Here is a 13,825-nt window from a genome sequence, read left to right as displayed (position 1 = left end):
CAGTATTCAGTTTGGGCTGTCTCCTCAAGTGAACTGAAAACTTATCTGCTTGTTCAGACATTTTAATTTTTAAAGTAAATTGATCTAATAGTAAGTGAAAGGACCAATCTGGTGTTAGAAGGAAGGACTAGCATGCAAAAGTGTTTTCTATCTCCAATTCTGCTGCTTAGTCAGGCAAATTATGCATATTTTCCTTTCCCAGATCCTTCACTTCTAAATCAGGGAGCATAATAGAACTGTCTTACATACAGGGTTGTTTTCTTCACCCCTGTTTTTTGTTTTGTTTTGTTTTGCTTTGTTTTTCCCCTTTGCCTGAGATTATTTCAAAAGGCTCTCCATATTTTTCACATCTAGCTGCTGACATTGCTCAAATGAAACTGCTCTGGCCGATCAGGGAGCAGACCACAGACATAACCCTCCGAAATGGCCCTTTTCTGAAAAGCCAAGGTGATGGATGACTTACCAAGTGCAGCTGTTGTGAAGCTAGCCTGTGGTCCGGGATGGCCTTCCCCACCTTCCCCTTGCCGACTCAGCTGAACACAGAACTGATACTCTGTTTTTGGTTCCAGATTGTCCAGTCTTTTGCTTGTGCCTTTTACTGAGATGGAGAAAGAAACAGTAAAGCTGTATACCCCATACTGAAAAATTATAAGAAAGAAAAGGGCAGGAAAATACATGTATTCCTGAATGACTAGACATGGAAGGTAAGATACTCAGGCTCTTCTTTTGTTCCTAATTCCCTAAGATAAGCTATTTGAAGCATATAATATGTGGATTTTTAACATAAGCAACATAAGCCCATAGTAACCGCTGGGTTCTGACCCAGCCCAAGGGATGTTTCCATCAATCCTTCCTTTGGGTCCGAGCAGGACTGGTTACTTCAGCAGTATGTATTTTGTGTGCAGATTTTGGGGTACCATGGATTAGAGTAATGATTGTTCACTTGTTTAATTTCCTGTAATGTTTCCTGTACTATTTTAGACAAAGTGGTCATCTCACTCACAAGCAGGCTTCACTTTACCCATACCATTCCTAATCATTATTTACGTAAAATATTTGTTGCAGTGAAGGGCACAATAAGCATACAGGAATACAGCAGATGCTTCAGTACCTCTTCATACTGCTCACTGCTTTTGAAAAACTGGAATTTGCACAGGACTTCAACAGCTGGGCCCAGCATTGAGTACTGTTTATCTTAGGGAGGAAGGGGGGAACCTTTTGATTACTGAAAATTGAATAAACACTTCCAACCACTGTCAGTGTACCACATTCACATTAACATTATACAGTACTGTTATGCAGAGCCACGTGGCCAGTCATAAAAGATTTAGCTTTAGGTTACAGAGACTTTTGAATCTGGGTCAAGGGCAGACACCAAATTATGTTTCAGTAAGTAGGTGAAATTTGTGTTTGAGAGAATTAGAGAATCTTACCTTCTACAGACATCCAGGACTGATACCGCTTTGCTGGCTTGTACAGGAGTTTTGTTGACACAACAGGTCCATCTCCAAGATGTAACTCAGCATTGATATCAATAATGAGAAAATTATGTCCACTGTCTGTCAGCCGTGGGGCATACTGTGGCACAGGAGGAACTGAGCAAGAATGCAAGTATTAAACCAGCCTTTTAATTCCCTACATCAGTAAAACTCTGGTATCTTCCTACATCTACAGGAAAATGGGAGATGCTCTTCCAAACTCTTAAAAAGTAGACAGGGGTTTAGACCCTAAAACTCACTGTTTGTATTCTTCAAAAAATTTTTATAAAAAATTGCCTATTCTTTTAATCCTTACCATCACACTTTTATACCCCAATACAGTTAATTAGGGTGCCACTTATAAGAGGCTTATGTTTATATTCTGACTGTACATATTTATTCAGACATCTTTCTACAGCTCAGGAATGGCAAGCCCTGCCATGTTAGACTATAAATCTTCTTTTAAAAATAGAGAGGCAAAGATATTAGAAAAGATTTATGCTCTTACCTTTAACTGTAACTTGAAACGGTTTCTCTGCCATTCCTGCTACCGTCTGCACGCTGCAGACCCAGGTTCCTGTGTCACGGGGCTGGACTCGATTAATTGTAAACATAGCTTCAGAGCGATTACTGGTGACAATTAAGGAAGGCTGAAAAGAAAAAAGACATGGACCTGAAAACTGTGGGCATTACAGATTTTTTCCATTCCACTTTTCTCACAGTCTCGGAATTCATTTAGTGTTTAGTGGTGTCACTAGAGAGGCTCTATAGAAGTCAGTTCCATAGATTCACATATGCTTCAGTCCGTGAATTCTATTTCTACAGTTGAGGAAGCTCACATGGTGACTGCTGTGTTTGATCATGTATCTGATTTCATTCTATTTAAATCCTAATCCATGTATCTGATTTCAATCTGTTTAAATCAAAGGCTGTATATATATTCCTTCTTTTAGTGTTTACATAGTAAACATAACTTCAATACACAACATAGATTCAATAATTGAAAAAATATTTAAAATTATTTAAAAATAATAATTGAAAATTGAAAAATAAATAATCACTAGTATTTCAGAGACTATGATTAATTTCTACCCTATTTAGTAACATATTTTATATTTTTACCAGTTAGTCATAGAGGAAGAGCAGAATTAAAAGTAAGTTACTTATATATATTTCAAAGTATAATTTATAAATTTATCAACAAGTCAAGATTTTTTTCTCATTTTCAGGAATGTCAACATGATCTGATTTGGTTGTTCAACAGGTCCTAGTCTATGTGAGAGCCATTCATCTAAATCACCTTTTTTGTTTGTTTGTTTTTGCTAGCCCTGTAAGTCATGTGGATTCTAGCAAAGTTTTAAACTTTTTGGAACAGGAACTCAGTAAATAAAGAACAGCAAACAATGAGCAGTGTGATAAGCAATATGATAATCTCAGAATACTGGAATTTCATGTTATGCTTATAAAGCACAGTGTGCATTAAATACAGATAAAGTCAGTATAAATATCAGAAATAACAGGAAGCAATTAATCAGCAGCCCACCCTTAGGACAGTTCCATCTTGCTTCAAAAGTTTAAATTCTTCAGATTTAGGAAGTGGCATTCCAGTAGCTATACAAAAAGGCTTGAACTCGACACCAGAATTGAGTTCCACAGGGTCTAGTAAGTTTTCTATCTGAGGTGAAAGATCTGCTGAACCTGCAGAATATATATAATATTTTAATGTCATCCTTCAAACAGAACTTTCAAAAGGCAGCATCAAACACGCTTAGGCATATAATGCACATGTACACTGGAAAGCTTAGGCAGCATACGTATCTGATCCTCCCTCATGTATGTGAGCATACCCACAGATATCCAAAGCTTACCAAAGTCAACACTGTTATAACAGAGTAAACAGCATGTGAGAAGAAACAACCCCTCTATGCATTCTTCGTTTCCTCTTTCGTTCCCTCTCTTTCGTGTACCTTTTTATATTCTAAGCACACACACACTACTTATGGCAAAATCATGCACACAATTTGCAATGAATGTGTAGTAACTATTAGCTCTCCATTATGTCTTTTCACAAGAGCAGTTGGATCACAATGGTGTAGTTCAGCTGGTTGTGTCATGGCTTTGTTTCTTTGGCTGTTTTATTTATTTATTTATTTATTTATTTATTTATTTATTTATTTATTTATTACTTTTTGCGTGCGTGTGTTTGAAAACTTTTAAAAGTTAACAATGAATTCGTCACTTTATTTAACAAGCAGAAATGATAGTTGCTGAGTGCATTTCATAAAATGCTGTGTGCCAGCCTTGCCTGAATCCAAATGTATTCTGAATGAAGTACATCCAGCTTTGCAAGCCTAACTCTGTCAAAGAGGCAGAGCTGCTTTAAACTCTGGGGTAGTCCTAGTGTCTCTGTCATCAATTTCAGATCATGAACCTGGTGGTGTAGGAGTGTGTGCAGCTGAGTAACAGGTATGCAATAAACCTTAAAGGTAAAACAGCACAAACCTATCCAAAAGCTGATAGTAGGACGTCCAGCTCCTTTCAGTAATTGATATTAAGGCTGATGTCAAAGCCTACAGAGTAAGGACTGTAACACTACATTTAATGAAAGCAAGTCACAAAATCCCTGAATGATTGAGGTTGGAAGGGACCTCTGGAGGTCACCTGGTCCAACCCCCTGCTCAAGTGACACCTAGAGCAGGTTGCTCAGGCCCATGTCCAGGCAGCTTTTGAAGACCTCCAGGGAGGGAGACTCCACAGCTTCTCTGGGCAACCTGTGTCAGTGCTTGGTCACCCACACAGTGAAACGTTTCCTGATGTTCAGGGGGAACCTCCTGTGTTTCATTTTGTGTCCACTGCCTCCTGTCTTGTCATTGGACACCACTGAAAAGTGCCTGGCTCCATTTTCTTTGCACCTTCCTGTCAGGTATTAACACACATTGGTAAGATAGCCCCAAGCCTTCTTTTCTCCAGGGTGAATAGTCCCAACTCCCTCAATCTTTCCTCATGGGAGAGGTGCTCCAGTCCCTTCATCAACTTTGTGGCCATTTTTGGGCTCTTCCTGATATGGTTGCTGTTGTACTGGGGGTCCCAGAACCAGACCCAGCACTCCAAGTATGGCATCACGAATGCTGAGCAGAGCTGAAGGATCACCTCCCTCAGCCTATTGGCAATCCTTTACCTGGTGTAAGCAGCAGATATAAGTCTGCTCTAAGTCAGATGTAACTGTAGCATGCTGGCCTATAAAATGCATCATATAGTGCTCAGAAACACCACACTACAATAAAGGTATACAGATACATGTGGGCCCTTGGAATGTAATTGACAGCATAAGGATACCAGCCTGAAGTGGAAATGCTACACCATCATGAAGATCTGTTTCAGTTACACTGGGGAAAAGTCATTTACTACCGTGTTACCTTGCTTTACCTTCTTTTTCACATTGCAGACCATGCCATCCAAGGGAGCAGATGCAGCCCTTAAATCTGTCGCACGTCCCTCGATTGTGACAATTACATCTGAGTTTGCAATCTGATCCATAAAAACCAGGTTTGCACTCTGCAAGTACATATGTTGCCAGTTAGTGTAAAGGTACTAGATAATGTCTTCCATAAGTTTTCAATTTCATGCATAAATTCTCTCCAGTAGAGTTTACTTCCCTCAGTTGGGTTGAGTTTGAAACTCTATGTAGCAGCACTAAGTCATCCACAGAGCATCTAGAGAGCAAATAACATGAAATATAGAGCATATTTATATCCCTGCCTGTCATTTGTAAGCTAGATGGAAATATGGAAGCTTCTTTGACATCCACTGTGGTTTCACACTTGCACTGTGGTAGTGTCAAAACTTCATCAGTGTTAACAGCACCAATGAATCATAGAACTTACATGTGCATGAAGATGTGCATCATGTCCCAAAGAGATTTCAGTCTAATAGAAATGAACAAGGCTAATTATTGCCCAGTAGTTGGATATGTGATTGACAGTGAATAGCTCAGTGTGACATGTAGAAATATGGCAGGGCTATAGCTGTTATCAGAGCTGATGTTACAACATCAATTCATTTTGCTGAAAAATTTGAATAGTTTGCAACTTTGCTTAATCTTTCTTTTGAGGATCTGAAATACTCCTCTGAGGTAATTAAATGTTATTATCCCTTTTTTTACAGAATGGAAACATTTCCCTCTCTTACTCTCCTCTGTTAGTTTCCTTCTGTGTTTCATATGTGTAGCACATTAAGGACTCTTCACACCATTCCCCATATTTTTGACTATACCTTTATCACATTCCAGTCCCATCCATCCTGTGGCACAAGAACAACCATATGGATCTGGCAGACAGAACATATAGTTTTTGCAGCCATAGTTTTCTTTGCAGCTCTCTTCACATGTTTTGCCAAATGTATTGTCTCCACAAGCTATTGAAGGGAAGAGAGTGAAAGATCCAAGAGCAGTAAGTCTGCAAGAGAGCTAATGCTTCCAATGATACAGCTTTAGACAATAGAAAACATGAATTAAAATAAAAGTTATATTTTTACCATCCAGATACTAGATCTATTAACTTCCAAAACATCGTAAGGCATTGCTGCACTAATGGTAAGTTCTGGCAGCTGAAACAAACATTGCTTTCTGCCATATAAGAACCCGTCATCAAAGCCTCTATTGCTTTGGATATTTGGGCATAGAGCTTCAGCAACAAACCCTCTTCGTAAGCCTTTATAATATTTAATTGGCAAACAATGCTTTGAAAACCAAATCTCCTTCTTAGAAGCCAGTGCATATAAAACTGCTCAAGGTTTTGCTTCTCTGCTATGACCAGTGAGTAATTAGAGTGGTTCAGGTGTCATCTATTCCAATAGTTGAGTTGTAGTATTTACAGCACTGCAATTTGGTCAGAATATTTCGGTACATATTTAGCATTGTACTCATAAGTTGCTTGGACAGATCAGTGTGCAGTGTGCTCCTGCTCCAATTACTCCAGAATCCAAACTAATTGACACAGACACAGATATGCCCAAGCAGACATATATTATTGATACGCTCCTCCAGAGACAATTCACCCTCTGACCAGGTGGCAGCTTGTTCAGGAGTAGCCTCGGAATCTGTCACAGGACTTCATTTCCCAGTGCCAGTGTATGCTTAAGATCCCGCAGTCTATCATGCATTTAACAGTCAGTCAGCAGCTTCAAGCATGCTTATTTTGGAGGAATTGGAAACATTTGTCTTAACTACAAGAGCTGCTATGCTAATTCCAGGTTCATCTCACCCAACACTGTCTTGTCTCCAGCACCAGCTGTAAATGTGATAGCTATAAAGAGTGAAACAAGGCTACTGCATTCTGCCAACTTCTATTACAGTGCACAAATTAATAAGCAATCTGTGAAGAGAATATTCGCTTACCTTTCTCACATGTTTTTCCCATAAAACCTGGAGGACAGATGCATTCCCCAGTATCTTCATGACAAATGCCATTGTTCATGCAGGAAGGGCAGTGGGAGCTACAGGAAGGGCCCCATTTCTGAGCTTCACATCCTTTTATGCAGAAATATAATGACAAGTTTGTTGTCTCCTCATTCAATAACCAGTCAAGCAGTAAAATAAGTGATAGTATGATCCATATGCTCCCACCCCAAAATGCTGGCCAACTGGCTTAGTATGAAGAGACACTTTTTTCATTGTGGAAGTTTTCCTTTTTCTGGAGCAGATCAACTGTGTAGTACACAGATACACCACCTACCATTTTCAGAGAAGGAACTGTGAAAGTCTTCCTTTTCTGAAATCAGAGGTAGATTTATTTCTTTATTTATTTTTAGTTTAGGAAAGTAAGTTTGGAAGTTGGCAAAGATGTTTCATGTAATCATGTTTCATGTAAAAAACATGTTTCCCTGTTCTTATAGCAGGGATTTGAGACCTACAAAAGCTCCAGGTTTCACCTGCAGCTGGATGTACCAATATTAAGCCAGCAGGTTCAACCTTGGCATCACTGGCATTGTACCAGCATTTGGCAAGTGATGATTTTTTTCTGTAGCAGTATTTTTCTTGAAAGCTCAATAGAGCAGGTTCACCTCTGCTATATCTTTACTGTCTTCACTGGGCCTGTATAAGGATCAATCAACTGATGACATGTTTCTAGAAAAAATGGACTAAGAGCAGTCAGTATATATATCAGTTTTGATGCAGGATGCCAGGATTTTCTTTCCCACTTCCTAATTTAAAAAGATACTGCTACTATGAATCCTGCCAGTGAGAGTTTTGCTACTGATTTAAAAGAAGCAAAACTTAACCTCTTAACTTCACTACAGGAGTGTGTTGCCTCATCATGCAAATGCTTAACAAATCCCTGAAAGATACAAAATTCACTGAGTTGCTTTTGAAATCAGTGTTGAGAGGACTCCACAGTTTTCAGTATTTGATTTGTAACAATGTTTTGTACATCACAGAAAGTGATCTTCATGACTTTCTCTACTGTAAAACTAGAACAGAGAAGATGGTAAAGTGGAAACTGAAATAGGCTCACTAAAACTGGAGTAATTTAGCTAATTAAATCTTGGAACAGCTCTTTTAGATTTCAGCATACATTTAATGAGTCAACATGGTATTTTTGTCTCCCAGGGGGAGTTTTGTCTCCCCCTTCTCCAAAAATGAAATTACTAAATGTGCATACTTAGGGAAAAACAAACAAGCAAACAAACAAACAAACAAAAAAAAAACAACCTTTGTTAAAATCATCAATCTATGCCTATAACAGTAACTCAGAGAAAGCCTGAACATGTGTCTAAGCAGTGGCTAAATCATTCCTTCTCTTTACTGTTAGTGTGTTCCCTACAACTGTCCCAGACTACACCCAAGGAGTTTTCCTAATAGGCAGGATGCACAAGGCTTTTGAGCAGTTCCAAGGGATGGGAGAGAATTTGTGGGCAGTATATGGGCAAGTCATCTGCTGTGCAACTTGGCACTGGAGCAGAGAACAGACCTTTTTATATTTTATTTTGTAAGCTGGTCATAGCTTCAGAATCCAAATCTGGGGCTTTACATTGATTCATTTGCAACTCCTGGATATCCTGTGGATGCTAGCAAGTAAAGTATGTTTTACTTTCAGAAACATTTTGTCCATCATATAAAATGCTTTAATAGCTATTTATTTTCACACATCAATTTTACATTTCTGTTCAAGTTAATAGAATATAATTTTCTTTATATCTGATGAAATAGGGCATGGCAGCATAGGCTACCAGCCATCTCTAATGCTTAAGAAAAAATATCCACTTGCATTGTGAAGTGGTCCAGTTTTCCACTGGGAGTTGAGCTTTAATGGCTAACTATGGCAATTTTAAACAAACTGGGGTAGTTTGTGAAATTGCAATGCTGTACGCTAAGATTATTTTAGAATAGATGGAGTTTGGATATAACTTACCATAAAGAACAGAGACATTTGAAAATTTGTAATTTTTGCTCATATCCACATCATATATTCATGAGAGACCCTGTGCTGCCTTCTTTGTTCCTAATTGCTTGATATTTGAAAAGCTGAGTTGCTGAGAAAAGAACTGTCTCTCTTGGCAATAGTTAGATGAATTGAACCTAAATTTGAAGGTTGTGGGGTTTTTTTGTTTGTTTGTTTGTTTTTTCTCTCAGCTGCTTAAATCATGATCAGTTTATACTGAAGATTGTTGGGAAAAAAATTCTTATGACATAAGCTGATGGCAGCTCATGCCAAGGAAGATTCTGGGCCTTATTTGGGCACAGTGTAGATTTCAAGTCAGATTCATTACAACATTAAACAATTAATCATTAGCACACAGTAATGGAACTTACGTCTTACAATAAGCCTTGTGTAAGCAGAAGTAAAAAGGTTTCCTCCTATATATCTGGCAGAGTAAACCCCTGCATCCTGTGGTTGAACATGAGGATAGGAGACTTCCAGCTCGCCTGGCACTTCATGCCTGGGCACGGAGTGAATGAAGGAACCTGGGGAAGGAGCACACAGATACAGAGGACAGAAGTCATTCAGCATTTACAGCCAGAGCAAGGTTGAGTTGGTCACTGAGGAAGGACAGCTGGGATGAATTAAGCAGCAGAATATATTCATGAGTTATGAATTTGCTGGCAGCTCTTTAACTGTGCTAGTTCTTGGTAGTTGGAGAGGTACAAGTGAAAAGGAAGCTGAATCTTGAGATGTAGCAGATGAATGGTGCAAACAGTTTGGAGTTAAGCAGTGCTTTACAAGAATGTTGCTAGTAGTCTTGTGGTTAAAAGCTTTTTATTCCTTGGGCTTCCTTGAAGTCAGGGTGACTCCCTGTAAGAAGCCCTAGTGTGGCTGGGAGTCAAACAGCAAATGCTGGGCAGGTCCTATTTAATCTCAGTAGCTCAGAGATTTACAGGAAGACAATAGTACAGCTTTATCATTTCTTCACAAACTTAATATGAAATATTAATATAAAACTTAACTCTCTCTCTCTCTTTTTTTTTTTTTTTTTTTTTTTTTTTTCCCCCACCGTGGGAGCTTGTCTGTATTATTCTAGGTTTGCTGTAGCTGGTCATGCATGCTTGCTAAGTAAGGTGAAAACATTTAGTCTTCTCCCATCCCTCTGGATCACCAAGTAACAACATTTGAACATGGGTTGCTGTCAAACAGAAGCTCCATCCAGTGCACTTAGGATGCCAGGGAGTCCTCCCACCCCAATCTGTTGCAGCAAGGCTGCTGCAGCCTACTGATGCCTGTTCCAGCCGGCAATCACCAAAACATATGTGTACATGCTCACAAACACTGGCTCACAAAGGTCCCTGCCGTAATTGGACATAGACACCCAGTGTCACCATCCGCTGGCCCTACAAAGACCCTTTGTTTCCAGGCATGCATTTCCAGTTGTGAGGAGTTAGTCCTGTTGTGCTGCCTGCCTTCTGATCTGGCCTGAAGGTCACCAGCAGAATATAGACATGCACAGACATGTTAGATGTGCGCACTCATGTTGAAGAATAATTAAGACTACAGTTTAATAAGATCGGACTAACTGTAGAGCAAGGCTGTGCCAGGCAAGTGTCCTGGCTTGCAGCATACACTGGTGCAAGTGACACCTTTTACCTGCTCTCTGCACCTTTCTCCAATGCTTGTTACTTTCCACTTTGCTTTCCCCCCATTGGCTCTGTCCCCAAACATACAGTTATTTCACTCATTCCCAGTCCCCCTTGATCATCTCATCATAAATTTGCCCTTTTTTCCTTGAGAACCATGATAATCCCCCGTCTTATCAGCTCTAGTTGAAACTCCTCAGCGTGTGGTGTTCTTCCTCTCAGCAGCTGGAGAACTCTGGCCTTCGGTGTTGTCTCTGTTATCTGCTGCTTCTTAGGGTTTGTGCATTTGGTTATTTATTACTTCTCTTATTTCCCATCCTAGTCTTTTATGTTGAGTGGCTGTGGACCAGATAATACTACCACAAACCAAACGCTTGTATGTTCTGCATCTCCTTACATTTATTGTGGTAATGGAACCTGGTAAGGAGCCACAGACCTTTTTTCACTATGCTGAAATAATGCACAGGCTGAAGATAAGCAGGTGCTCACTGTCTGGGATCATACTACCTAGCAGTCAAACTTCAGGCAGCCTCGAAAGATTAAAATTTGTTGAGAGTCACAGTCAAAACAGCAAGAAGATAAGACCATGACAACAAGTCTGATGTTTCCTTCATCAAGGAAACAAGGCCAAAGAAGATGAATGCAAGGGATTAGTTCTGGAACTGTTTTTGTTTGCTTGCATGTCTTTTGAGTCATAATCTGCAAACAATGCTGACAGCAAAGTATTAAGAAAGCCTTATGCTAGCATTGCATTAGCAAGGGTCACTTTCTGTGGCTCATTTTCTATGATGGCCCATGTTATGTCAATGTCTTAACACAATTTTGTTTAACAGACCAGTTTTGTTCACTGGAAAACCTTTGTGAGGGCTTGCAAGGGGGAAGCATTACTTTAAATGACTGAGGCAAAAGACAGCAACAGTTAAATGTATCAGGACATGCTTTTTCTGTTCTCTGCCAGGTGCTGTATCAGGAATCCTCTGGGATGATATTTCAGCTGCAGTCTCAGGTGGAGGACTTGACCTACTGTCCAGAGTTAATTTGAGGCTTTTTGCCAAATTTCCAGTTGGAGCCCCAGCTAAGGCAGCACCAGGATGTAAACACTCCTGCACCAACATACCAGCTGGAACTTGCATGGGAAAATGCTGACAGGGGGGTCACAAAATTTCCTTGGGGACCCTGAAAGGACAAGTGATTTTTTTCTCCCAGCCTGCAGAAAGGATCTGTGAGTGTTCAGTAAGTGGGACTGAAGCTGACTGACTGCATGCAGTCTTCTGCGGTGTGCTGGCACATACTGACATCATCCTGCTCTACTTACTCCCTATCTCCTGGTAGTTCACTGTGAACTAGACTGTCAGTAGACAAAGATGGAGCAGAATGTTGTTACATGTGCTTTCCACAGCTAGAATTTGCTGACATTTAACATTCTGGTTAAATATGATTGCACTGAATTTTAGCTACCTCCATTTCTACAGGAGGTACACAGCAAACTGCACATATTTCCAAGTGCTGGGCAGCAGCAATGTGCAGCTGAGCACTGAGTTAGTTACATGTGATTTAGGTGCTATGTTAGACAGAAAAGCTGGTGTCATAAATTCTACAACCTGACTATTTTTGTAGTTGGATGAAGGGAAGATAAGGTTCTGTTCACAGTTCTGCCTTTCTATCAGCAGTTTACTAGTGCTTAATTTCTTAATCTAAAAAGCGTCACAGAAGCTCAATGGCCTATGAAAGCCATTTGAAGAGGGAATGGTATGCAGTTGAGAAGCAGTAGAAATGCAAAGACAGATTCAGTAAATAAACCTTCTGAGGGAAAAAAAAAAAAAAAAAAAAAAAAAAGATATGAGGGGATAGAGAAAGAAACAAAAAAGGAATGAAAAAGGAACCAAGCAAAGGCATTGGACGTTCTGGTGGAAGAGAAATAAATCAAACAATTTCACTATTTAGATATTGGAAATAATTCCTTTAGGGAACATTAGATGCATAAGGAGTTATGCCTCAAGGAATGTGGCAGGTGGCTAAGACAATGATAGTAGGAAGAGGAGAGGTTAATTACCATTTTTGTAGATCACTGCATCTTCCTCTTTTGCTGCCATTCTGATGAAGGAAATATTCACGTGCTCTCCCTTGTTTGCTGTAACAGTTAAGGCCACTGGGTGGAATGAAGCTAAAAAACAGAACAGGACATAAGTTTAGGATAAATAGCAGGAGTTGTTATCTCTACCTGATCTCTGGGCTGGAAGCTGGGAATGGTTTTACAGCATGACCCCCACTCAGATTCTGATGTTTAAATTGCCTTATTGCACACACTGACTATTTAGCATCAGCCATCTCTACTCTGTGCTTTTGCAAACACTAATAATAATCTAACAATAACCTGAAACATCAGAGTGCCACTAGAACCTGGAGCATTAAAATAGAAAAAAAAAAAAAAAAAAAAAAAAAAAAAAAAAAAGGAAAGAAAGAAAAGAAAAAGGGAGTTTGGCTGAGTAATTGGAAACACTTCCTAACTAGGAGCTCCACCTGGCTGTAAAATGCTTTCCTAAGTTTCTTCATCCCTTGAGACATTTTTCAAACAGACTGGATAAAGTACTGGAAAATGTATTGTAGGGAACAAGCAGTCGTTGGCAGACAAATAAATAGGCTGAGTGACTCAGTTCTTTACTGGTTCAGCTTTCTGGTGCAGAACAGTTGAGACAGATCAGCATACTGCAGGGGTTGGGGGAGAGGCAATAAGATAGAGTGGCCTATCTTCGTGTTTGTTCAACTGCTGTCTGTAAATGCTGAGGGTGTTAGCCTGCACTGAGAATAAACGAAGAAACTGTTTTCAGAGCCAGTGTTGTTTTTACCAAAATACTTTCATCTGAAAATGTGACTTAATTAAAATAGAGATTTTGTGGGAGGAGCTTTCTAGGTCAGTGGTATTTTACAATTTTCTAGTGGATTTTTCAACTGGAATTGCATTCAACATTAATAATTGAATTAAACTTCCAAATTTTTATTTTTTATTTTTAGTTTCCAGGGAAATAGAAATTCATTTGCCTGCTCAAAAAGGAAAAGAAAAGTACTTTTATGTGTTTGTTTATAACTCTTGATTTAAGAAAAAAAGGTTGTAGTAGATAGAGGGATTTTCACAGAATTTTTGTCTTTTAGATATCATTATCAGTAGAAGAAAGGTCAAAATCGGGTAGAGGCAGAAGAATCTCAAGAAACTCTATTTTTTGTAACCAGTGAAATGTTCGTTTTAATTTCAATATATTACTTTAAAACAAGGTAGGTGAAA

The 13,825-nt window shown here is 39.3% G+C and overlaps 1 protein-coding gene across 1 annotated transcript in view; it reads right to left on the bottom strand.

The window, feature by feature from the left end:
- The window catches only part of TEK (TEK receptor tyrosine kinase), a 43,289-nt gene that overhangs the window by 12,550 nt on the left and 16,914 nt on the right, over positions 1–13,825 (bottom strand). Inside the window, exons 3-11 of the mRNA XM_082783028.1 lie at positions 12,599–12,709; positions 9,289–9,441; positions 6,874–7,005; positions 5,751–5,891; positions 4,905–5,033; positions 3,022–3,176; positions 1,987–2,128; positions 1,434–1,595; positions 464–598 (exon numbers count right to left, since the gene is read on the bottom strand). Of these exons, the coding sequence (XP_082639154.1) occupies positions 464–598; positions 1,434–1,595; positions 1,987–2,128; positions 3,022–3,176; positions 4,905–5,033; positions 5,751–5,891; positions 6,874–7,005; positions 9,289–9,441; positions 12,599–12,709 (1,260 nt within the window). The remainder of the gene's footprint in view (positions 1–463; positions 599–1,433; positions 1,596–1,986; positions 2,129–3,021; positions 3,177–4,904; positions 5,034–5,750; positions 5,892–6,873; positions 7,006–9,288; positions 9,442–12,598; positions 12,710–13,825) is intronic.

This window comes from Aythya marila, assembly GCF_965140915.1.
Source record: "Aythya marila genome assembly, chromosome: Z".
NCBI lineage: Eukaryota > Metazoa > Chordata > Aves > Anseriformes > Anatidae > Aythya > Aythya marila.
Note: the sequence above shows the minus strand (reverse complement) of the source record. Positions and strands in the feature narration are given on the sequence as shown.